The sequence below is a fragment of the Pinus tabuliformis genome, chromosome X (assembly GCF_031772625.1).
Source record: "Pinus tabuliformis cultivar Carrire ecotype Pingquan chromosome X, CPIR1, whole genome shotgun sequence".
Classification (NCBI taxonomy): Eukaryota; Viridiplantae; Streptophyta; class Pinopsida; order Pinales; family Pinaceae; genus Pinus; species Pinus tabuliformis.
The window spans coordinates 1737923282-1737949930 of NC_142308.1; the positions used below are offsets into that span (position 1 = coordinate 1737923282).

At 40.0% G+C, this 26649-nt stretch overlaps 1 protein-coding gene across 2 annotated transcripts in view; it reads right to left on the minus strand.

Annotated features, from left to right (window-relative positions):
- EMB2423 (telomere length regulation TEL2 family protein) overlaps positions 1-26649 on the minus strand; it is a 254412-nt gene that overhangs the window by 54634 nt on the left and 173129 nt on the right. For both annotated transcript variants that reach the window (XM_089449026.1, XM_089449027.1), the window contains 6 exons: positions 25297-25576; positions 24880-25094; positions 24678-24776; positions 23980-24548; positions 22906-23711; positions 22602-22800 (listed from right to left, as the gene is read on the minus strand). In XM_089449026.1, coding sequence (XP_089305152.1) covers positions 22602-22800; positions 22906-23711; positions 23980-24548; positions 24678-24776; positions 24880-25094; positions 25297-25576 — 2168 coding nt within the window. The remainder of the gene's footprint in view (positions 1-22601; positions 22801-22905; positions 23712-23979; positions 24549-24677; positions 24777-24879; positions 25095-25296; positions 25577-26649) is intronic.

The following is a 26649-nucleotide window of genomic DNA, read 5'->3' on the forward strand; positions in this document are numbered from 1 at the left end:
AGTTCATCTTCTCTTCTCGATATTCTGAGAAACACTCCCTGATTCCCGTCATATGCCACGAGGCTCCACTGTCTATATACCATACTTTTGATGATGCGGCACTAGTCATGCACGCCACCTCTTCTTCCAGCCTGGAAGCCAACATAAAGAAATCAAAATCTCTTTCTCTTATGCAATCTTCTGAAAATCTGCGTGAGTCCCCTGAGGTGGATGCCTCTGCATCGTGGTCTCGACCCATAACTGATTTTCCCTTTCTGTCTCTGATTACTTCCTCTGATGCCATGTGAAAATTCTATCACTGTAGTAACTGATTTACTTTTCCTACTGATTCCACCATAAATTATTCATGAAATCACTTCAATAAACATTAAAATAAATACTTCTGCAGATATCACACTGTAATACAGAAACAAACATATACACAAAAATCAACATATTGACACAGATATTTTGGACTAATGTCCCCGGAAAAATCCAATGTCGGATAACCGGTGCAGCAAGGGAGGATTTTATTATACAACAATTTTCTAGTTCAATGAGGTGCCAAACTAGCTTACCCACAAATATACAAATTCTCCAGCGCTTCTTCTGAACCCAGCGTCAGCCTTGCTGACCTCTGCGTGGCCTGAAACTCTCTGCGTCAGCCTATTGAAACTCTGCGCAGCCTCTTTGGCCTTTTGTGTCACTCTTGCAACCTCTGCGTGGCTGACGCAGGCCCTGTTGGCTTTGCGCAATCTTTGTTGCCTCTGCGTGACTCCCTCTGGCCCTATGTCTACCTTTTCTGCCTTTGCACTGATCTCCCGTCTCTCTGTTCTGTACTTGTTGCCTCCTGACTGCTCACCAGAACACTGGTTCAATTTCTCAGCTAACCCCGCTCCAAAAATTGAACTGACCAATCTCTCTTAGTATGTTCTCCAAGTGACCCTCAAGACCTAAGTCACCTGACACGGGGATTTGGGATTCGTAGGATTTGGGATTCGTGGTGTCAGATTCAGACACATTGACCCCCCGGAACAGGACACGTAGGATTCATTATATATTATTTTATTAAAATATATATATATATATATATATATATATTAAAAATTAGATATTTCTTACACAAATTTTAATTAATGATACAAATTTATTGATTTCAAACATAGATCTTCATCTATAGCTATTAGCATGCATAGTACATACAAAATTCAAATAAATGTCAGTGGTACTAGTCACATAAATGATAAATCTATTAAAAATTTAAATCATGATTCATAATTCATAACTGAAAGACAACTTACAACTACAAGATAGTAAGATAAACACACTGACAACTGTAGTTTTCTCATTAAGTCATCAAATCAAAATGTGTTACATAGGTAGTGCTGGTGCAATGCCAATGGCAAATAGAAATAGAAAATATAAAACAACTACAGGTATACAAGCCTCAAGGCATCAATCAACATCAGAATCAGCATCACTGTCCTCATCATCATGGTCCCCACTGCTCTCCTCTGCATCCTCCTCCTCCCCTGTATCCATAGTCGCCTCTGCATCTGCTGGTGTGGAGGTTGACCCCTCTAAGTCATCAAATCTAACAGGCTCTAGCATTGGATCATTGAGATCCATGTTGGCCAATGCCAACTCAACAGTGGTGTCCAGACCCATATCATCAGGAAAGACATCCCACATCTTTGTCTTTCCCCTCAACCACTCTTCCCTCTGCCTGTAAATAAGACGAAGGTTGGTGTGCACATACACCATTGTCTCTGCCCTGGACTGCTCAAGCCTGCTCTTCTTCACACTATGCAAATTCCCATATGTGCTCCAATTCCTCTCGCAACAAGAGGATGAAGTCCCCTAAGAGAGGAGCCTCATGGTTAACTGCTGAAGAGGAGGGCTTGTTGCCCCATGATTTGCCCACCAAGAATAGGGCTTCTTAGCCCCCCCTGTCTCTAATCACATCATAACCTCCAAATCGACCACTGCCAGTGGAAAACTTTGCAAAGGCATCCTCCACGTCAGCAAGCAATGCACTATCCTGATAAATCCGCATGAATGCCTCTTTCCTCCCCTGTGAGATTTCACCATCCATGTGAGGAGGGAATCTACGGGAAGGTCCACAATTCAGCCACTCATGGCTGTAGTATTTGTGGTTCAATGAGTGAGCCAAACAATGTAAAGGTGTACAATTCTTGTCCCATCTGCTGACAAGAATATCATGTATGGTATCACATAAGGCCTCTGGTGATGTCTCATACTCAGGGCACTCACTCTGTAGAATAATGCTCCTCACAGACTCAATCATGGAATCCCATACCTCATAAACCTCTCCTAGGATGGGTTTGTCTGTATCTACAACTCGAAGCAAAGAAATGATAGGGTCCATGATCCGAATAATTAGATCTACCCTCTCCCACCAAGCATCATCTAGCACTGTGTCCTTCACTCTTTTAGAGGCTACCTGATCTGTCTTTCTCCAAAAAGACCAAAACTCAGAAATAACCATGGACCCAAGAGCGGTCTTGACCTCCCTCAACCTCTTCAACATCATGAATGAAGATGCAAACCATGCATCAGCAATCTTCAACAATGATAGATTGTTGTACTCCTTGTAGATAGTGAGGGCATTCGTATGATTTTGCACAAAGTTACGGATATGTCTTGCATCCTCAATAATGCTTCCAATCCAAAGCACAACAAAAGCAATGGATTTCACTACTAAGTTCAATGAATGGACAATGCAAGGTGTCCAAAACACTTGTGGATATTTAGCTTCCACAATCATGCCAGCAACCTTGCAAACAAGTGCATTATCTGTAATGATTTGCAAACAAGAATCAACACCTACATCTTCACTAACTTTAATAAATAACTCACCCATAAATTGTGCATCCTTGTATTCGCCAAGTGTATCCACTTCTTTCATGAAAACAGGACCACTCAAGGAAGACACCATGAAGTTGATGATTGGGTGTCGTGCTGGATCTGTCCATCCATCAGAAACAATGGTAACCCCAGATGTTGGCCATGATGCTACAATAGGCTCAAGCATTTGTTGCACCTCTTTTTTTGCCTTCGTCAACAATGTGGTTCTCAGCTTCTCTGACCCAGGAGGCACATACTCTGTTGGAGCCCCTTGAGTTAGAGCTCGGCACATCTCAATAAATAGAGGTGAACGTGCAACATTAAATGATATGAAGTTTTGATAGAAGAAGAAGGCAATGGTGAGATCAAGCTCTTCCTATCTCTCTTTTTGGAAAATCTTGTCCATTGGACCAAGTGCTCTTCTTTTTGATGCTTGTCCCCCAGTAGAAGTAGAACTCTCAAATGGAAATTTGGTGGTGGTTTTCCTCAAAAATGGAAGGGGGTCTTCATTCTTGGGTTTTTTTTATTTTGAAGCCACATGTTCCATACCAACATTGGCCTCCTTTTCCAATTCTTTTCTCTTTTGTGAAGAAACAGCTCTACAAGCTCCAATCCCACAACCAGGTAAAGCCAACAAATGTGATTTCACACGGTAATATGTGCTTTTGAAAGAAATGTTACAAAAGTTGCATTTCCATTGCACATTTCCTCCTCCCTTTCCCTTGGTGTTTGGCCCATCCTCTCTTGTGACATATTTCCACAATGGATATTTATCACTGTCTTTAGGTCCTCTTCCCTCAACATTACTTGCAGCAGACTCTGATGATATTGGGGGAGGAGGGGCATTTCCACCCATGACATTCTTGCCCTTCCTTTGCCCCCTAACTGCTGCCTTTGATTGAGCCATGAATACTGTAAAAGAAATGAACAAAGCATGCACAAATTTGTAAATAAAAAATCATATACAAACTGCTGTAAGAAATGCAAAAAAATGGAGGTGAAATGCCAGTCACATTTAACACACAAACTCACAAAACCCCCTGTATTGGTCACCTTAAAATCATAAGCAATTGTTGTGAATAGAGATGGAACTATTTAGAACAAAATTACTCTCTTGCAGGGGTTATTTTAAACACAGGGAAATAATGGAAACAATTTACAAAAGATTCATACCACCACAGCAGTAGTTCTACTCGCTCAGGACAGCAACAGCTGCCAGAAAAAGCATGGAAGAAAGACATACATGACAGGACTAGATATGGTTGACCATATCAAGAAAGCACAGTTGGATAATATTTGATAACTCAAACCACATATTCAGACCACCATAGCAGCAGTTATACTTGCTCGGGACAACCACAGCTCCACAAAAAGCACGGAAAAAAGACATACATGATGGGAGTAGATGTGATAAATTTTAATCAAGAAAACACAGTTGGACAGACATAGCTATAAAAGCAGTTAACATAGTCCACAACCTATATGAGAGAAACCAGATAGTGCCAAATACAGAACACAGTGAAACAGTGAGATCAGAAATGCACTTACCTGGTGGTCGATTCTCCTTGCTGAATGCTCTACTCCCTTAACTCCTTGCTGCAAACCCTTCTCCACTTGCCAACAGCTCACAAAACACTTGCCAAATGAAAATATGCGTGGCTGTAATGAGCAAACACGCCCTTTTCATACCTGCACAGGTTGCTTTTTGAGCTTAGCGAGTCCTGGAAATAGGACACGATTCCCAAAATCGTGACACGCAGATGAAAATCGCGACACGCAGTCGGATTCGACGTGTCAGAAAAGGACACGACGTGTCATTGGTTTTGGACACAAATCTGGACAAAATCGCGTCGGACACGCTGGACTCGAGATTCGTGGGGCCTATAGGACGAATCCGGTTATCTAGCTCATGACTCATCTTATACTTTTCTTGTTGACAAATCAATGGCCGAGATTAAGTCCCTAATCAACAGCTAAGATTAGATCTGGCTGATCCATGACTTTCGGACCATTCTAACACAGTTTCATATTAATTCACGTTAATATTTTATTTTCCCTAAGTTTAGACTTAGGGATTACATTAAAAATATTAATTATTTTAATATCTCCCAAACTGTTTAGAATCAGCCCAAACCCTTTTTGGGTATTGGAGATCTCATGTGCCATAGCCTCTCCACCAAGTTTCGTGGCTAGAGCACATCCGATGCTACCCCAAATCAGCAAATTCATGGTTCAAGTTTTATTCACTATAATAAATCGAAATTTTGTCTCTTGTTTTTACTGTCAGTCCACACTTATATGCCAAGAATCTTTTTGCAATTTATAGTGAAGTTACTCCTTTGTTGTACTATGTATTCACCAAAATTCTACAAGCTCATTCTCTGGAATGATCTAACTGCTTGCATTGAGACATCTGAACCTCGTCCTTCTTGGTGTCTTTAATATGCTCATTGTAATCTTAGTTCCATTAGTTTCATTAGCCCAAAATTGCCCTTCTTCGAACTGCCTTTGACCATGACCATAGCTCTGATACCATGTTGACAAATCCAAAGTGTGGCAGTCAAATGATTTCTCTTATTATGACATTATCTTGTGATGTCTTTTTGTTCTTATTATTAGTTCTTTCGATTTATCTTTTCTTATCATCAAGACTAATGCCAAGCAACAAATAGAAGAGGGCATAAGATGTAGGCACGCAGCCAGTGCAAAACCCCACTCTAGGGGAAAACCCGGTCAAAATTCTTCCTTCAGCAGATTCAAAAACAAGATGAGACGACCAAGACCCTTACAAAATAGACTCAAGACTACCTCCATCCATCAAGTCAACCTTGTCATGTTGCTGAGATAGCATTGATTTTTCCACTGTGTTAGTATCGAGACCTTCTCACTGTGGTAGCACCAAGACATTTTCATTGTGGTGGCACTGGGACGTTCTTACTGTGGTAGCACCGAAACCTTCTCATTGTGCTAGCCCTGAATCCTTCACTGTGATGTATCACTGAAAGTCTCCACTGTAATCTGCATTATCTCAGAGAGGTATGTCGAGCTTGTCTCCGATATCATCTCTGCAATTTAACCGAGACTTGTCCACTGTAATATCACTGAAATGTATCTGCCATAGTATCAAAACTATATCACTGTAATAGTAACGAACCGAGGTCAATTATCCGAGCTCATTCCCTACAACGATACCGAAACTTATCTTTGAAATTCTTATCTGGATTTTTTGTGGTGAGGTTAATGCAAAGACCTTATGCCTGTATATATAGTTGTCCAATATAAATGAGTCAACATGAGTATTCGAACAGTTATCGTCATATAGGCCGACATGAGTTCACCTTATGGAAGCCGACTTGATGGAGATTCTTTTTGAGGCCGACATCAAGAAGACTTTGATGGAGGAAGATTTCTGTTATGAAACAAGCTCACAAAAAGATAGAAAAGATAGATGAACGCCTTAGAATTTAGAAATAAGCCTCTTCAAGGGGGCAACCTCCTTTACATTACACAAATGAACAATTCTATGATACAAATGACAAGACCTCCTTTCTATATGTAGGAGTCTAAGAGGTCATAATATAATCAAAGCCGACATAACAATAATAATGTAAGGGCACAATAATAACAATAGTGGGCTTTTATGGGGCACAATAAATAAAATATGGAGACTACATGGGCACAACAATATAATAAGGGGGTTGTATTAATAACAATAAGGGGTTACACTAGTAGTATAGGGACCTAACATGCCCCTCTCCTTCAAAAATGTTGTCCTCAACGCTTGAGTAGTTCTTGATGCTTTTGTATAAAATTCTTGTCCTCCCATGTGGAATCTTCAGCAGATAAGTTCTTCCACTTGATGAGATACTCTGAAATTGATCGATTTTGTAGCTGTCAGGTTCTTGTTTCTATGACTGCTCCAGGTTCCAATATGATTTTTCTTTCCTTGTCAAGTTCTGGCAATATTGTTTGAACTGGGATCTTCTGCAACTTTTGAATGAGTGGCCGCACTTCTTCATCCTTCTTCCCTTCATCCCTTGCTTCGTTTATCCAATCTGGATGGATAATAGAAATAGCACAAAACAATGCTTCCATGTCCTCATCCTTTCTTGAGAGTGCATATGCAACAACATTTTTCTTCCCTTTTTTGTAGATGATTTCAAAGTCATAACCCAACATATTTATGACCCATTTTTTATGTTCTTCTAAAGATAATCTTTGTTCTAAAAAGTATTTAAGACTATCATGATCCATTTTTACCTTGAAGTGTCTTCCCATTAGTTAAGGTCGTCATTTCTTAAGTGCATGTAGTATTGCCAACATTTCCTTCTCATAAATAGCTTGCTTAAGATGTAGCCCTAAAAATACCCAATCGCCTGCATCAAAACGTCTTTCACTGTGATCTTGATTTGCCTGTTGTTTCATTCGATTCTACACCAAGGTGGCATTATCCTTTAAAAGTTGGAGAACTTGTTGTTGATTCTTGATGTGATCTTTCACTGCTTGAATCTTTCTCTTCTTGATATGTCATTCTATCTTGAGAGTTTGAGGAGTGATAATTTCTTCCAATGCATTACAAGATATGGTCGGATTCATTTCTTGATGATCGATGTGATCTTTCACTTCTTGAACATTTTTCTTCTTGATATGTCCTTCTATATTGATAGTTTGAGGAGTGGTAATTCCGGCCAATGAATTACAAGATATGGGCGGATTCATTTCTTCTTTCTCGATGTGATCTTTCACTTCTTGAACCTTTTTCTTCTTGATATGTCCTTCTATCTTGAGAGTTTGAGTGGTAAATCTTGCCAATGCTTTACAAGATATGGTCGGATTCATTTCTTCTTTCTCTGGGGTTGGTTCCTGGTGTATATCCTCTTCTTTTGATGTTTCTTGATCCTTTTCTTCCTCCTCTTCACAATCAATGTAAAATAATTTCTTCTTAGCACACTTATGACCTTTAATGTATTTGTTATCACAATTGAATAAAGTCCTTTTGCTCTTTTTTCTTCCAATTGTTGTGGTGTCACCCTTGTAGGTTGTGGAAGGCTAGGAGAAACAACACTTCCATCTTTATAGTTGTGAGGGATAGAATTCCTTGTTTCCATAATTTTGCTTTCAATTTTTCTTGCCAACCTGAATGCCTTCTCCAATGAATCAGGTTCCCAAAGACGAACCTCATGTTGAATGTTATCCTTTAAAGTCCCTATAAAGACATTAATCCATTGCTTCTCTGGAATATCATTTACCCTTATATTCAATTTTTTAAAGTCCTCAATGTGTTTTGCCATTGAACCCTTTTGTTTGAGATTTATCAATTGGCTAAAGAAGGTGTTTCTCTTTGTATCCTCATAATGTGTTATCATTTCCTCCGTGAAAATTGACCACGTGACAAGTGGTTTACGAGAAAAAACCCCTTTATACCATAAAAATTGATTTGGTTCTAAATAATTAGATGCAATACATACCTTTTGTAACAGTGGTACACCATGTAGATCAAAATATTTCTCCATCTGTAGTATCCAATTTACCGGATCCTTGCCATCAAACTTCCTCATCTTGCTTTTTCTTGATTTTGGGAGCTCGATCTTGAAACAACTGTAACTTTGTAATATTGGATCTTCTAGTTCTAAAATCACGACCTGCAGTAACCCTCTGCGTCCTCCTTCCAATGCCACCTGTCTGATCGAAATTGGATTCTCCAAGAAAGAATTATACAAAATCTCTCAAGATGACTTGATTATATACCTTTTCAGAAGAGCGAACTTATATGAAGTTCCATGTGTCACTGTTTTGACCTTCGGATATGAAAAATATACACAGAAAACTATAGTCCATCCTCTTTCTGCAACTTCTTACAAAAATTCAATCTGATGCTCAGAGAGAAAGTTATGACGATTTTCCCAAGGTGACCTATTTGGAATGTAATTCGGGGGTCTGCAGAAACCCTAACTTCCTCAGATTATATCTCCGAAAATATAGCGAGATAGGATCTGAAATTCGAACCCGAGGTTCATCAAGATTTCGTCTCAAATGGAATTTTTTTCTCTTCTGAAACGTCGCAGAAAAAATGTTATAGCGAAAATGCCACGATGACCTGTTCAGAGCAACGAAACCCTAGAATCCAAAGCTTTGATACCAAATGTTATGAAATCAGCTCACAAAAAGATAGAAAAGATAGATGAACGCCTTAGAAATAAGCCTCTTCGAGGGGGCAACCTCCTTTACATTACACAAATGAACAATTCTTGGATGATACAAATGACAAGACCTCCTTTCTATATATAGGAGTCTAAGAGGTCATAACATAATCAGAGCCGACATAACAATAATAATGTAAGGGCACAATAATAACAATAGTGGGCTTCTATGGGGCACAATAATAAAAATATGGAGACTACATGGGCACAACAATATAATAAGGGGGTTGTACTAATAACAATAAGGGGTTACACTAGTATCTGGATTTTTTGTGGTGAGGTTAATGCAAAGACCTTATGCCTGTATATATAGTTGTCCAATATAAATGAGCCGACATGAGTATTCGAATAGTTATCGTCATATAGGCCGACATGAGTTCACCTTATGGAAGCCAACTTGATGGAGATTCTTTTTGAGGCCGACATCAAGGAGACTTTGATGGAGGAAGATTTCAACATGACAAGATAGACTTTGACTTAATCATAAAGCCTACAATGGAGGCTTGACCTATGACAATTAACCCATGCTTTAACAAGTCAATAATAATAAATTATTTTTGACAAATATATTATATTTTGACTCAAGCACAAATTATGAAGACCAATCCTATTACATTTTTCAACAATATGTAATTGGTAGGTGGTTTCATCATGGGTTGGGCAGCTTAATTGGGGCCCAAGCCCACCAGAAGACCATATTGATGATCCTACAAGATGCATTGAGAGCCATGGGACTCCATCATGTGTTAAAGCATCATTTCATGAGATGGGCACCTTCAACACCCATAGCAGTCTGTTCATTACCCCACATTATTTGCAAGATGATGCACTTGGACCAATGTGCCCCAGTCATCTTAGCATATTATGGCAATCGATCCAAGGCCCAGAGGAGGTTTTCTCTCACCCTTGAGACACGGGAGGGCAGGCACCATCATCACTGCCCTCATTTGGAGCATTATACAGGATTTTCTATCATCAGGATACATATGAGATCAATATTTGTGCCCCAAACCCATTTTGAGGCCCCACATGATGACTTGCATGGAAATGAAGAGGCCATTCCCTTGTTCGAGATTTATAGGTCCCTCTCTCACATTTGGGCACAAAGAGGACCCCACTTAGCCCTCCAACAACCCTACATCAGCATGACATCATCAATTTTGGCTATCCTTTGGATGGCTAATTTATAATGTGTGAAAGCTACTTGGTTGGTTTGTGACCAAGGCTCGTTTCTTGCCCATTATTTTAATGTTTTGGGGCCTAATTAGGCTAATTCGACTTAGTAAGGATCAAATAAATAGAACTCACTCTGATTTTGTGAGAAATGAGCATCATCACTTGGATTCTTCTCTTGTTAGATAGCTCGCACTTTTTCTTTGTTAGTTATTCGAAATTCTTTGATGCATTTTGACATTTGGAGCGGCAATTTTCGATCTTCTTTGGAGCTATCTCTTGATTTGTAGATGGATATATCATATTGCCATCGTGTAAGTGCTTCTTGTATAATATTTTCTTCAAATAATGTCTAATGTATGGAACCGTTGCAACTAGGTTAATGCTATTGTGCCCTAGTGACTTAAAATCATTGTTGGTGTTAGGATATTCCAACACATAGGAAATAGTTAAGTACAACTTGGTCTAGTATAGAGTTAGGTATAGAGTTAGGTATAGAGTTAGGTAAAGTGTGTTTCTTTACTATGTACATTTTGTAACTTACAATCCGACGGTCACGATATGTAGTGATCCGACGGTTCATTCTCTCCTCGGTATTACCGACACTTGATTCGTGGCTTAACACCCGATTGGTCTATGATCTCTATTTAAAGAGCATGGAGGGTCATTTGTAGGGTAATCCGTCTATGAGAGAAGCATATGTAAATTTTCATTCTTTTATTAATAAATTGCCTGAAGTGGCCGCGTTGGCTCAGGCCGTGGACTGTTTCCCTCTTTGAGGGTTTTAACCACGTCAAAATACTGGTGTATTGATCTGTGATCTGTTTGTGAGCGGTGTCCTTTGGTGTTCTGTCTGAGGAACTTACCCTGCAAATTCCTACATGGTATCAGAGCTATTTGAGGGCCGCGTCCGTTGGTGATCCAAATCTGAAGCCGATAGAACTGCATCCGACTACCGTTTCCTAGATCTACTGTTTCTGGCTGCTTTGGGGCCGAGAGGACTGCTCTATTGTGTTGGGAGCATCTGTTCCAGTGAGGAACCCCTTTCGTTTCACGCGAAAAGGTTTCCGGTAGCCCTAGCTGCGTCATTTTTAAGATCTGGAGGTATACAGTGTTTATTTGCAGTTTACAGTTATTTTCTCTCTGTTTATTTCGATTTTCAGTTTATTTAGCTTTTTTATTACCGGATCTATACCTTTCATTTCTACGTATGCTCTTTGCCCCGCGACTCTGTGCGATCTGCGCAAATCAAAAACAGAAAGGAAGGATTTTTTCTCATGCGTATGCTCTTTTCCGCTGCGCCTTAGTGTGATCTCGGAAAATCAGAAACATTGAGAAAAATATTTAGTTTCCGGCTAAAGCTAACTTCGAGCCGCAAGGTTCATTTTTTTTGCATGTCCGTGTTGAGTTTTGTGTTTTTTGTTTCGTAGGGAAAAAGAGTTTTCTCAAAGCAAGCACGCAACCCAAAGCATCAACCCCCCCCCCTCTCTCTCTCTCTCTCTCTCAAACTTTTTGTATAGCTCACTTGGTGCAAAGCTAATTTATGAGAGTAGAGGTCTTGGGTTCAAGTCTACATTTTGTGGGGGCGGATTTTTCATTTCTGCACATTCCCGCACTTCGTCGGCGACTTCATCAAATTTTCTTCAAAAAGCCATAACTTCTTCATCCGGAAGCCATTTTCAGAACCGTTTTTTTGAAACAGCCTAATTTTTCGAGATCTTTCCATTGAAACACTTAGTTTCAGCATCTATAGCTTCAGTTTTTTTTAAAATGGAAAGTCCCTGCCAAGTTATTCTTGACAGCGCCAACTACTTCCAATGGTGGTCCTACATTGTGGATTTACTTAGAAGTAAAGCTCTTTACAGAATAGCCACAGGCCAAGAGACCAAACCAAAAGATGAATACAAGGGATCTTGTTCCTCTACCAAAGGGACGAAAACTTGTTAGATGCAAATGGGTTTACAGAACCAAGTATGGACCAGATGGGAAAGTTGATAAACATAAAGCTCGTCTTGTTGCTAAGGGTTTTTCACAAGTTGAAGGCATTGACTACACTGAAACCTTCTCCCCTGTTGCCAAAATGAACTCTATCCGCCGTGTTCTTTCCCTTGCTGCTTCTTTCAAATGGGAAGTCCATCAGATGGATGTTAAATCCGCCTTCTTGCATGGGGACTTGCATGAAGAAATCTATATGGAACAACCTATTGGCTTTATACAAACAGACTCCAGCCTTGTCTGTCGGCTTAAGAAATCCCTTTATGGTCTCAAGCAAGCTCCTCGAGCTTGGTATGCCAAAATGGATAACTTTCATTTAGAATCTGGCTTCTCTAGGTGTCATTCTGACAATACTGTCTATACCAAGAAAGTGGGCAAGTCTCTTATCATTCTTGTTCTTTATGTTGATGATCTTATCCTGACTGGTAGTGATCCCAACCTTATAAACCATGTGAAATCTAGCCTTAAAAGGAAGTTTGAAATGACAGACTTAGGACACTTACATTATTTTCTCGGTCTTCAAGTCTTGCAATCCAAGGAAGGTATTTCCCTTTCTCAGTCCAAGTATGCCTGTGATATTCTACGCCATTTTCACATGGAAGACTGTAAGCCAACCCCTTCTCCCTTTCAGTCTGGAGTCAAACTTTCAGTCACTTGTACTTCTCCTGAATTTGATGCTACCTTATACCGTCAACTTGTAGGAAAACTTTTGTATCTAACCCATACTCGTCCTGACCTTTCCTTTGCCGTTGGCCTTGTTGCTCGGTTTATGCAAAACCCACATGAAAGTCATTGGAAAGCAGCTAAAAGAATACTTCGTTATGTTCGAGGTACAGTTCAGTTTGGGATTCATTACAGTGCCGAAGCAGCTCCTCTATTGGTTGGTTTCACTCATTCCGATTGGGCTGGTGACCCTGATGATCGGAAGTCTACTGCAGGTTATGTGTTCACTCTTGGTTCAGGACCTATTACATGGGCTTGCAAGAAACAAGGTGCCATTTCCCTTTCTTCAGCAGAAGCAGAGTATCGTGGTGCCGTAGAAGCTAGTAAGGAAGCCTTGTGGCTTCGTCGGATCTTGTCAGAGTTTGGCTTTCAGCAGCAGCATCCGACTACACTTTGGTGTGATAATCAAAGTGCCATTCAGCTATGCAAAGATCCAGTCCAACATCAGCGCAGCAAACACATTGAACTGCACATGCACTTCATCAGAAAGCTCATTCACGACCATGTTCTTGAAGTGCAATATTGTTCAACAGATGATCAAGTTGCAGACATCTTTACAAAGACTCTCACAGAGGCGAAGTTCACTAAACTTCGATTTATGGTTGGAGTTCAGGAAGTTGTCACTAAGGGGGGATAGGCTCTAGTGCCTCCTTCCTTCTCCTATTGTGTCACATTTGTAAATCCTTCAATCCTATCCCAAGTTGTTCTTAAGGGGGGATGTTAGGATATTCTGACACATAGGAAATAGTTAAGTACAACTTGGTCTAGTATAGAGTTAGGCATAGAGTTAGGTAAAGTGTGTTTCTTTACTATGTACATTTTGTAACTTACAATCTGACGGTCACGATATGTAGTGATCCGACGGTTCATTCTCTCCTCGGTATTACCGACACTTGATCCGTGGCTTAACACCCGATTGGTCCATGATCTCTATTTAAAGAGCATGGAGGGTCATTTGTAGGGTAATCCGTCTATGAGAGAAGCATATGTAAATTTTCATTCTTTTATTAATAAATTGCCTGAAGTGGCCGCGTTGGCTCAGGCCGTGGACTGTTTCCCTCTTTGAGGGTTTTAACCACGTCAAAATACTGGTGTATTGATCTGTGATCTGTTTGTGAGCGGTGTCCTTTGGTGTTCTGTCTGAGAAACTTACCCTGCAAATTCCAACAGTTGGAAAGCTCTTTGGTTGGCAATTGCATATGTTACTCATTGTATGGCAAATGATGAATGCTCCTAGTGGATGACATTTTGTCTTTCTTCCATAGAAATCCATAAATCTTGAGTGGGTGAATGTTGAAGGTTGATTCCTAGGGCATCATCCTTTACCCTCCTTAAGGACGATTTTGGCCATTTTAAAAGCATCTAGGACTCCATAGCCCAAAGGATTAGGCACTAGTCCAAGAAACTTGGTGATCAACTCCTCTCTTCTCCATATTTTCTCCTCCTCAAATTTTTGGCCCTTTTTTCTAGAACAGCTAGACTAGGGCATCAAGAGAATTCCTTTAGAGAGTGAATTTTTGGATTCCATGAGGACTTCCTTAAGGTCTTGCCTAGGGGATCTCCAATTTTGGTGGATTTCTCACAGTTCCTTATCCATAAAATCTTGTGCCCTAGAAGGGAAACCCTAGCTTGTTTCTCATAGACTAAGACTTTTTTAAGGTTTGTATGAGCATAGTATTCATTGGAATAAATCATAAGAAACCCTTTGTCCTCCATTGCCTTCACCTAGTGAGTACCTTGGAAGTATTTCTTCCCACAGTTATTCATAAAACCCTAGGTCTAGCACAAGTCTTTCTTAGGTCTCTCAAAGGACACGAAGAACCTCTTGGAAGTGTTAAAAAATCACTTCTGTTAATTTGGCAGCTCAGGGACAAATTCATTGCTTTGGAAACCTTCCTCATCCAGAAAAGACCCCCTTTGCCCTTGGAAGAATTTAATTTGGTTAATGAAAAATGTATTTTTAATGTGAAAACCCAAAAGTGCACAAAAGTTCAGGTTGGCCTAAAGGACAAATTGGGTCTCCAAACTCACATATAAATACAAGTCACTGTCAAACTCATTTGGAGCATCACATCACCCATCTTCTTCTGGTTCGTACATCTGAAATTGCAGGGTCTTCTTCTCACATGTGCAAAGGGTTTGGAGGCAAATCTGAAATTTTGCATTGACTTCTGTTTGGGACAGCTTGACCAGCTCATTGACCATCTTTGACTTGACACTTTGACATGGTTTGACCTATTTTGGATCGGTTTGTGGAGGCCGCATTCTTTGGCACAAAAATCAAGGAATTCTGGTCAGTTTGATTTCTGTTGACCACAGCTTTGGACAGCAGGCTTTCTCTCTCCATTGACTAGCTTTGACTGAGTTATTTGGGGCTGTTTTGACTGATCTTTGACCAGCTTGGAAGGCCACATTGTCTGGCATCATTTGCTACTGTTGACTTTGACCAAATTTGACTTGGAACAGATTTGACTATTTGCTCATCATTTGGACATTGGTTGGTTGATTTTGTTGGATAGTCAAAGGATTGACTTTGACTCTTGATTGGTGAATTGAATCATTGTACTCTCTCCACTGAACATTTTATGACAATCTAATAAGAGGAATTTGAAAGAGTTTTCCCCCTTGTAAGGTTTTTCTCTGGTGTTAGACCAAATTTGGTGTCTCTTGTTATTACTCTTGATTCTCTTCTACTGTCATTGCATTTACTGTTCTATCTACAGCTGCTATTTATCATTGAAAGATGAAATTTGATTGCTAATTGTAGAAAAGATTGGGCTAAAGTGATTGTAACAGCATAGAACTATGGAAAATTAACAAATTTGAGCTTCCTTGAGAGGTCCAATCCATTGGGGTCTTGATCTTAGGAATACCTATTATCATCATAAATCTCAAACCCTAAGTCTTGATCTCCTCCTACACTTTTCTTGGTAAGTGCCACACCTAAATCATTGATTAATTCGTTCTAACTGATTCCCTTCCTATCGAGACTCCCTGTAAAAAGCAGGGCACTTTGACTGACGTGATAGTGGGTCATTTTCCCATTTTTATCACTCAGTCTAGTAGTTGTCCCTTACGTTTTCCCTTCCTTAGGGCCCTGCTAGATTGTGTGGCAACAAGTTGCACATTGCCTATGCCACCTATAAAAGAATGTTCAATGAATTAATTCACATGGAGCAAACAGCTCAATGATAATACAAAGGTATTTACAAGAATAGAAACATCAGGTTTCTATGTAGAATATCGAACAAACAGTTTCATCTAAGAAACTGCTAAAAGAATAAGAATAGAAACATCTAAAAGACTGAGCATTACTAAATAGAGATATAGAGATATATTCTAATACCCTCCCTTAATGCTCAATCTATTTACAACACCAATAGACCCGCGAAATTTTACAAATTTATCAGGACCAAGAGGCTTGGTAAAGATATCGGCGGGCTGCTCTGTGGTGGGAACATAGTGCAACTGAACTGAGCCATCTTCAACCAACTGTCGAATGTAGTGGCAGTGAGTTTCCACATGCTTTGTTCGTTCATGAAAGACAGGATTCTTGGCAAGTTTGAGCACTCCCTGATTATCACAAAACAAAGAAGTAGGCCCTGTCTGAAAAACATGCATATCTGCAAGCATACGACGAAGCCAAACTGCCTCACAGGCTGCCTTAACTGCTCCCCGATACTCTGCTTTTGTTGAGGAGAGAGCCACAACCTGTTGCTTCTTACTAGTCCAAGTAACAGCTCCAGATCCTAGACTAAACACATACCCAGCTGTAGATTTACGGTCATCAACCGAACCGGCCCAGTCAGAGTCAGTGTAGCCACTGAGAGTAGAAGTGAAGCCGTGAGTATATAAGAGGCCGTAATCAGAAGTACCACGCACATATCGTAGCACCCGCTTTGCTGCTATCCAATGATCAGCTTTAGGAGCTGACATAAAGCGAGAAATGTAGCTTACTGCAAAACTGATGTCAGGTCTGGTAGCAGTAAGATAGATGAGACTGCCCACTAATTGCCTGAATAAAGTTTCATCCACAAGAGGAGAGGATGACTGTGCTGAAAGTTTGAGCCCTGGTTCCATAGGAGTCGTGGCCGGTTTGCAATCCTGCATTCTGAACCTTTCCACAAGATTTTTGGCATACTTCGACTGAGAAAGAAAGATCTGATTTTCAGTCTGCCATACTTCAACCCCCAGACAGTAATGAAGAAGTCCCAAGTCTGTCATCTCAAAAGTTCTGCATAGATCTTGTTTGATCCCATGGATCAAATGTGCAGAGCTGCCAGTAATGATAAGATCATCCACATAGACAACTACAAACAAGATATCATCATCAGTATGCTTGATATACAGGTTTGCATCAGATGGACTCCTCTGAAAACCTTGATTTGTCAGATACTGATCAATTTTTATGTACCAAGCCCGAGGAGCTTGTTTCAATCCATAAATGGCTTTAACTAACCGACACACTTTCTGTTCTTGACCAGCAACCTTGAATCCTGGAGGCTGCGTCATGTAGACTTCTTCTTGGAGATCACCATTTAGGAACGCACTTTTTACATCCATCTGATGAACTTTCCAATTGAACTGAGCTGCTAGGGCAAGCACAAGCCTGATAGTACTCATCTTGGCTGTAGGAGCAAAAGTCTCCTCATAATCGATGCCTTCCTGCTGTGAAAATCCTCGAGCCACTAGCCGAGCTTTATACTTGTCTAAGGTTCCATCAGCTTTGTATTTGACTTTATACACCCATTTGCAGCCTATGGGTTTTTTGTCTGCGGGAAGATCAGAAAGAGCCCATGTGTGATTCTTCTGAAGACTCTGAAATTCTGCTTCCATAGCCTGTTCCCACTCAGATATACCCTTAGCTTCTGAATATGTTTGAGGCTCAAAAGTACTGTGAAGGTTAGCCATAAGAGCAAAATTGACTGAAGACTGTTGTCTGTTCTTATGCCTAGAAGTTCTACCTTCAAGGAGCTCATCATCCCGGAGATCACCTATGGTTTTAGCCCACCATTTTGGTCGAAGAGAAGAAGAGCCAATATCAGGATTAGAGGGACCAATATCAGGAGGAAGAGAAGCAGGCTCAAGAGCAATAGGGATAGCAAGAGGGGGATTAGCTTCTGGAGGAAGCTCAGATAGAGTAGTATCAAATCTTGATGCTACATCATCCCTCCCATCAGATGAACTGACTGGAAGAAGAACACTGTGAGGCGGATCCTCAGAACGCTGCTCAGAAGAAGAAGACTGAAAGAATCCTCTGTCTTCATCAAATACTACATCTCGACTGAAGCTAAGTCGACCAGTGGCTATATCTATCAGCCTGTAAGCCTTGTGATGATCACTGTATCCTGTCATCATGAGTTTCTGACTTTTGGAATCCAACTTAGATCGCTTAGCAGATGGAATCCAAACATATGCAACTGAGCCAAAAACTTTGAGATGACTGATCTTAGGCTTACGACCAGACCACACTTCTTCAGGAGTCTTCCCTTTAACAGCCTGAGTAGGGGATCGGTTAAGAAGGTAAACAGCAGTAAATACTGCTTCAGCCCAGAATTTGTTTGGAACACTCCGGTGTTGTAACATGGAACGAGCCATTTCAACAACCGTGCGATTGCGACGCTCGACAACACTGTTCTGCTGGGGAGTGTAAGGTGTGGTGAATTGACGTTTGATGCCATGAATATCACAGAAGTTGGCAAAAGCTGAGGAACAAAATTCCCCCCCATTGTCGGTCCTAAGGGTCATGATATTACAACCAGATTCTTTTTCAACTAAAGTTTTAAATTTCTGAAAGGTACTAAGAGCATCAGATTTATTTTTTAAAAAATACACCCACATCTTTCGACTGAAGTCATCTACAATAAGTAAAAAGTATTTGCAAGCAGTTATAGAAGCTGTATTCATAGGACCACAAATATCAGCATGAAGTAACTGAAGTACCTGGGATGCACGCCAAGATTCTCCATTTTTGAATGACGACCGATGTTGCTTTCCCGCTTGACAGGCGCTGCATACCCCCAACTGCTGAGTCTGAATATCAGGTAATCCTGACACAAGTCCCTCCCGAGAGAGCTGAGAGAGATACTGCATATTGAGATGCCCATATCGCTGATGCCATAAAGTACTGATGGGAGAGACACGAGCTGCTAGTGCCACTTCTGGAAAGTCACCGGTGTCAAGTAGCCTGTATAGACCATGGTCCTCGAGGCCAGTAGCAACTGTCAGACTGGTCTCCCTGTCAATGATGGAGCACTTGTGTGCACTGAACACAACATCAAGCTGAGGAGAATTCCTCATAATCTGACTGACAGAGAGCAGATTAATCTCCATACCAGGAACATAGTATACATTTAGAAATATGAGCGTGCGTCCACCAGACTGAATTTGAACTGTACCCCTGCCAGCAACAGTGTACTTTTCACCTCCACCAAATACAACTGAATCACTGAAAGGTGAAAAGTCAATAAACCAGTCACGCCTGTGAGAGAAGTGACGTGATGCACCAGAATCAATGTACCATGCAGAGGAAGGAACATGTTCTGAAGATCTTTTAGCCATAAAGGCGTAAAAGGCAGAATCTGTCTGCTCGGAATGTTCTGCAACATTCGCTGTCTGATGTGACCCTCCCTGTTTCTTTTGTTCAGCAGCAATCCTCTGCCTGCAGTCTTTCTTCATGTGACCGAACTTGTGACAGTAATTACACTGTACACTTTTCTTCCTGGTAGGATCAAAAGACTGAGATGATCCTCTCTGCTGAAAAGACTGAGAGGACTGATATTTTGCAGCAAATGCATTTTCCAAGGGCACTGATGAAGTACCACTACCAAACTGCTGTTTCCACCTATCTTGCTGCAGAAGTTTGGTACATAAATCTGAAAACTTCAGATCAACATTTGTGGTGGTAATGTTGAGTGTTTCAATGAAGTGTTCATAAGATTTTGGTAGACTCTTCAGGGTAATGACTACCATATCTTCTTCCTCCATGGTCCGACCAATGGCGTCGAGCTGATCTCGAATGTCTTTAATTTTGTTGAGATGTTCCTGTAAAGACATATGTTCATCCATCATGATGGAGAACAACTGATTTTTGAGAAAAAAAGCTCTGCTTTTATCAGATGTCTCATGCAATTCTTTCAACTGTTGCCAGATTTCAGCAGCTGTCTTGCCAGAAGGGATCTGTGGTAACTGATCATCAGCTACAGAGAGCTTGAGAAGCATAACAGCCTCTCGATTTCGATCATCAAATTTATCTTGATCGGTCCCGGCTGTACCTGGACGAGGCTCTTTGCCCAAAATGAGTTGATCAAGACGCCTGTACTCAAAAATGGTCAGCAGTCTTTGTTTCCAAATGTTATAGTTGCTGCCATTAAACCGTTGATTTCCTTCTAACATCAGATTGGTAAGTGTGGCCATTTTCACAAAGAGAATACAAAAGTATGACACACAAGAACAATGTAGCTGACTGCTTATGCTGATGAAAATTTAAAGAACGGACTTTCAGCTGTCTAAAACAATAGTAATACTGCTAATATAATTCTGAGAATACAGTTTGCCACAAGAAAATGCCGGTCTATCATAAGAGAATACTGATGCAATAAACAGATGTCACAGGTCTGAGCTTGTAATGAAGACTGTCAGGATCACAAGAGAAAAAAATTCCGCTGATTGGTAACCCACTGCCGGCAACCAGAACCACAAATACAGCAAATACAAGTGATGAAAAATGGACCCACATGTGCTGTCTCAGATACACACTTCTGCTGAATGGTAACCCACTGTCAGCGAAACACCACGGATATATATATATGCACGTTTCAGGTATCAAAATGGCCCACACAAAAAATATCTCAGCTACAGGTCATATGTTGATGAAAAAAGAACCACGTGAGTTATCACAACTGCACGTTCCGTCTCAGCTATACGAATATGGAAAGCCCACAGGTGAATATAATCAAAGCCCACAGGTGAATATAATCACGCGCATGTCAGAGAATATAGCATACGAATGAGTTGTATAAACACGGGTTACGAACTCTGAGTATGGGCTTATGGGTTTAGAAAACCAGAACGCGGGTTACGACACCAGGACTCACGTTCCGTCTCAGCAATTACACCAGGACTCACGTTCCGTCTCAGCAATTACAAAGAACCACGCGTATGACAGATCCACGAGCTTTATAAACGCGGGTTTCAGATTCACGGGTTTTATAAACACGGGTTTCAGATCACGGGTTTGACTGACAATATAACTGCGATTGCACAGGTTTATAATGAACCACGGATTTTAGAACAGATACTACTATCAGATGAAGCTCAGTAGTAGAACCACGGGTTTTATAACACGCGTTATGGCAGATCCACGAGTTTTATAAACGCGGGTAGAAGATCCACGGGTTGCACAGCACACGCGTATATCCACAGTTTTGAAGACACACGCGAATTACAGGATTTCAAATATCCACGGGTTTGACAGATATTTCTGCCACAGAGATTTAGATATATATCTAAGAGATCTTAACTGTAATACCATCCACGGGTTTCAAATCAATAAGCGAATATCACTTGTTTTGACAGCGTTTGAAAAAAAAATAGACAGTTGCCCGCAGATCAAATTTTCAGACCATGATTCCGATTTGAAAAAAACAAATAAGTTATAAACCGAGAGAAAACACCTGGATCACGATTGCTGAGGGATTCCACGATGTGGTCGAAGAAAATAGCTGGTTTCAATATTCCAAGCAAACTGGCCAGCCAAAAAAAATTCCGCTTCCACGAAAACAGTCGCCGCCACAAAGTTATTTCCTTAGTAAAATGATCATGCAAGAGAAGAATCCAATTCTGTATCGAGATGGACGACTGTAAGCTTTTATCACAGCGAGCAAAGCCGAGGCTAAGACTCAGTGAAGGCTGCCTGGCTTACAGAGGGCTCGACCTTAGAAAGGACTCAAGAGATTACGATGCAAAGAGAATTACTGATTCAAGAAGAATCTCTTAACCTTGCTCTGATACCATAAAAGAATGTTCAATGAATTAATTCACATGGAGCAAACAGCTCAATGATAATACAAAGGTATTTACAAGAATAGAAACATCAGGTTTCTATGTAGAATATCGAACAAACAGTTTCATCTAAGAAACTGCTAAAAGAATAAGAATAGAAACATCTAAAAGACTGAGCATTACTAAATAGAGATATAGAGATATATTCTAATAACCTAGTGAGGCTTTGCACGAGTTGCTAAATTTTTCTACAACAGTCTTCAAAGCAATCCTTGTTGCTGACTGTTTGCCTTGCAATATCTTCACATTTTTGAAGATGGATGAGGCAATTCTTGAAGTCACGACCCTCCTTATGATAGTAAGAGCACATGAGTTTCTTCTTTTTAGAGGATTTTGATTGTTCTCCTTTTAATCTCAGGCTTACAGGGCATCAAAATAGCCTTAGAATTGGGGATTGATCTCAAGTGGGTAATTCTCTCATATTCCTCAAAGTTACTTGATGTTGGATGGAATAGGACTTGAATGTTGGAGAAAGATTGTTCAACAAAGGAGGCATGAACTAGTCATTAAAATAAATCCAGCTGCCAAATAATGTAATTCATGCAAGAAAACAGTTGTCTTTGATAAGTCAGACAGCTGAGGTTCATATGAGGCACATACCATTGAACACTCATAATCAGAGTCAACTTCAGCGACATGAAGAGCCCAATTGCGAATCCATTCCAGCTGCCTTGAAATATCATGATCACCTCCACTTAAAGCTGTTGCAATAAATGATGGATGAAGAGCTACCAATATGCGAGATGCTGCAAAAAGGGCAGATCTTCTAACATATGCTTCTGGGTGATTAGATATCTCTCTGCGCATACAACATAAAATATTAACTCAATTACCATAGCACGTATCCCCAACAATGTTTGTGTACTAAGAACAGTATAAGATTTAATTGTAAAAATTTTATTACCGAGAATTCAGCATATCTAGAAGAGCTGGAGCCAATACTGATGCTTCTGGATGCAACGCCATACACTCCATACAGACTCCTAGCATGTATATGAGTCTTCCAAGAACCACGAAGTCCCTTCCAAGAAAATCTACACCATGTCTTCGCTTGTCATATCCATGCATGACAGGAAGCATAAAAGCTGCAGCATAAGCAGGGAATCTATTCTTTGACCAATTGTCAAACTGATTTAATTGTTTTTCTCTACGTTGCAACGTATGGTGTCCCCATCTTCGAGATTTCCCCAGTTTATTATCTCCAGATCTTGAGGGTAGTTCTCTTTCATAACAATTAGACCAACTTACCATTGTTTTAGAATCAGAAATTTTCCTCCAAGGGCCAGCTCCTGGTGGTGATATCTTACTAGAAGGTAAGTACCATGGGTTGCTGCCAGATTCAGAGGTCAGCTCTGTAATGGCAGAGTCTACTCTCCTTTCCCCGTGATTTGATCTGTTCGTGTCTCTACTGTTGGCAAGCTCCTGTGCTGCATCTGCCATCACATCAAGTGTCAAAAGACGTTGACTGACATCTACATTTGGTGAATACAGTTCTTTTGTGAGTACATCAACAGACTTCAAAGGACATGACACAAGCAATGCAACAAGTGAGCGATGTCTCTTTTCCTCTGCAGATTCTTCTTCTCCTTCAACAGTTATAGCACTGCATCGAACATGGACAAGTGCTCTGACAAGGTCAACTGCAAGCATGTTAAGCTCATCTGGCATTGCTCTCACAAGCTTTTCAGTCACCTCAAGTGCCCCCACCACCTGTGGATTCAAAAGTTACTTCAATAAGCAAGATACCTAAATAGTACTTCTTTATGTCAAAAAGGAAAGAAACAAAATGAAGTGAACATCGACCACAGGGGAGAGGTTTCTGGTGCCTCTTTTCAAATAGCCATCCTTAGGAAAAATGGCACATAAAATTTTAAAAATTTATCCTCTCCCTTCTCTTTATATGACTACAACAAAAGAGCAGGAAACATTTCCAACAGCTAAAATGAAAAAACAAAGCTTCAAGAGTATAATGACTTACTGCATCTGGGTCATCAGCTTTTCTTAATGCTGTCACACAGTCACTTAACTGTGAGGGAAATTTATCTCTTTTCAGATCCGATTCATCATCTTCCATATCATAAGGCTGTAAGGATGACTCACTTGGATTTTCAGATATCACACTTTCATTATCATCTTCATCAGACCAGTCTTCTGCATTTAGGGTTGCTGGATCAATAACTTCATCAGGGTCATCTACCTTAAGTTCAAAAGTTTTCTTCCTCTGCCTCCTCATCTTGGAGACATTTGTTCCCTTATTATCCTCACTCACATCAATTGTTTTCACACTCTCATTGCTTGCATGATTACGACTATGTTCTACCATAAGAACTGGCTTCTTAGTGTCATCATGATCACCAACTGAATGGTGACTATTGATCTTTGCTGTCTCTTTTCTTTTTCCAGTTACTCCAAAATCCCAGTCGATTTCTTCTTCACAGTTGTCATCATCCAGAAACAGAGGGTTCTTCGCATCAATTACTCTAGAAAATACAAGAGCCACGCAACTGGCCATCTTACGAACTGGGGTGATTGGGCTATCAAGCCTGCCTGGAAGAATTTCCACAAGTACAAGAAAGTCAACAACATATCCTTCTTTGTATATAAGAAGCTTTATGAATCAAACAAATGAATGTATCAAATAATAATTCAGGTGTACAAAGATTCGAAGATTCATACAGCTAACTCCTTGAAGAAGTGAATGCAACATGTCTCCACAGGATTCCAAGTCTTTTTTTGTCATTTTTTGCATGGAAAGACCAACAGCTGCTGAAATATCTGTGAAATGGTTCAAGGAAAAACAAGTCTTTGACATTATGTCATAAACAGCAATAATATTGCCAACAATCAAAAGCTCAAATAATAATGTACCGAAGGATACATGCTTGTTGACTCATGGAAGCCTGTTGAACAAAGTCTATTTTGGCCCATAACTCAACTAGGTGCCTCACCACTTCAAACTGAATTTTGTTTGTTTTCTCTTGCAAACACCCTACCATTACAGGTGAGGAACGAAAGACAGCAAATTGCAATATCCATCTCAAGCAGGATACAGGAAAAACTTTCCAAAATAGAAACTTCTCAGTAAATAATGTCCTGTAAGATAGAAAATAATACTAGATTACAAAGATGTATTCTCTCAAAGAGAAAGATTCAGGACAGAATTGCAACATGAGGGAGGAAAATGCAGAGAAATGTTAATAAAAGAGAAAGGTGTCACAAAAGGAAGGACAAAGCCTTAGAGAAAAGAGATAAAATGAAGTAATACAGTAACTCAGAAGAAGACAGAGAGATGAACCTGATACTTGCTTGATTCTCGAATATAGTGTTGAATAATGTCCAAATTATCCAATAAGCTTCTACATCATTAATATTTGCAACAGTCATCTGATGTAGCAAAGCTTCAGTCCACCTCTGCATTGCATGGGAATCCTTGATGGCTGCTGTGATGGCTTGCCAAAAGCTCGAACCACAATTTTTTTCAACTTCCTTATAAGTATTTGTTGTAACTTCTCTTGAATTTAAACATATTTTGATATGTTGAAGGAGTCTTGGAACCATTTTAGATGCAACAACGTCTATGAAAAAACAATAAGAGAAAAAAGACCAACATCAGAATTTCCAATGTGTTCCTCCATAACAGACAAATATAGGAAAATGGCGCAAACATGAAACCAAATATATTTTAAAATCTTTGAAGCTCAAGATTAGCATTTAAGAAGAAAGAGAAGGACTGGGTCCAAAAACTAGTGAGCATTCATCCTGGCTTCTTGAAATACTTACATGGTACCACTAACACTGCAAAGACTCACAATAAGTTCATGCTACCACAACATGTTACAAATAAGATCCTCTACAAGAATACACTTCTTTGAGATGGTGAGGTTCAGGGATTAACAATAACTCCACACTTATTAGGCACACCTACATTCTCACCATGGCTTGCAAGGTCAGCACTATCCATTGTGAGAAATTTGTGCATGGTCTTGTTGACTCAAAGCATGATCCACATCACGCTCTTCATTAAAATCAAATTTTAGTTTCTGGACAAAAGTGGTGGATAGTAAAAGCTCATTAGCTCACCCTTTGTGTGCCCTGAAGAGAGGACAGGCCCTATTTGTATAGGCATTGAATCATTCTAGAGAAAAAAGCATTGAATTAACACAAAATGACACATAATATTGTAAGGATCCAACTATCAAACATTACTGGTCTGCAAATTGCAGTGGATATTCCAATGGAATAGTTCATCACAATGGATCTTACAATATTATGAAATCTCTTGTGATATCTTTAGATTAGGATTTAATATTACTAGCTTAATGCATGAAATACTAAAATAAACTGAAATTGAAATAAAAGAAGCTAATCAAATCAATGTTGCACTTATTGCTGATACAATGATATTATTGAGATAATATCAGCAATCCCAAGTTAGCGATAATATCAGCTGGAATTATCATGATAATTTGCCCATTTTTCGCAAGATAAACTGAATTTAACGTGCTGTTGTTTAAACTGGCTGCTTAAGATGCCAGTTAGGGTTTTTCTATCTCATTTTGAAATTTTTGCTAAAGGGGATTGAGCTCTAAGCCTAGTGTGACCATTTTCCATCAAGCAAACAAGGGGAAATCTATAGTTCTTATCGCCA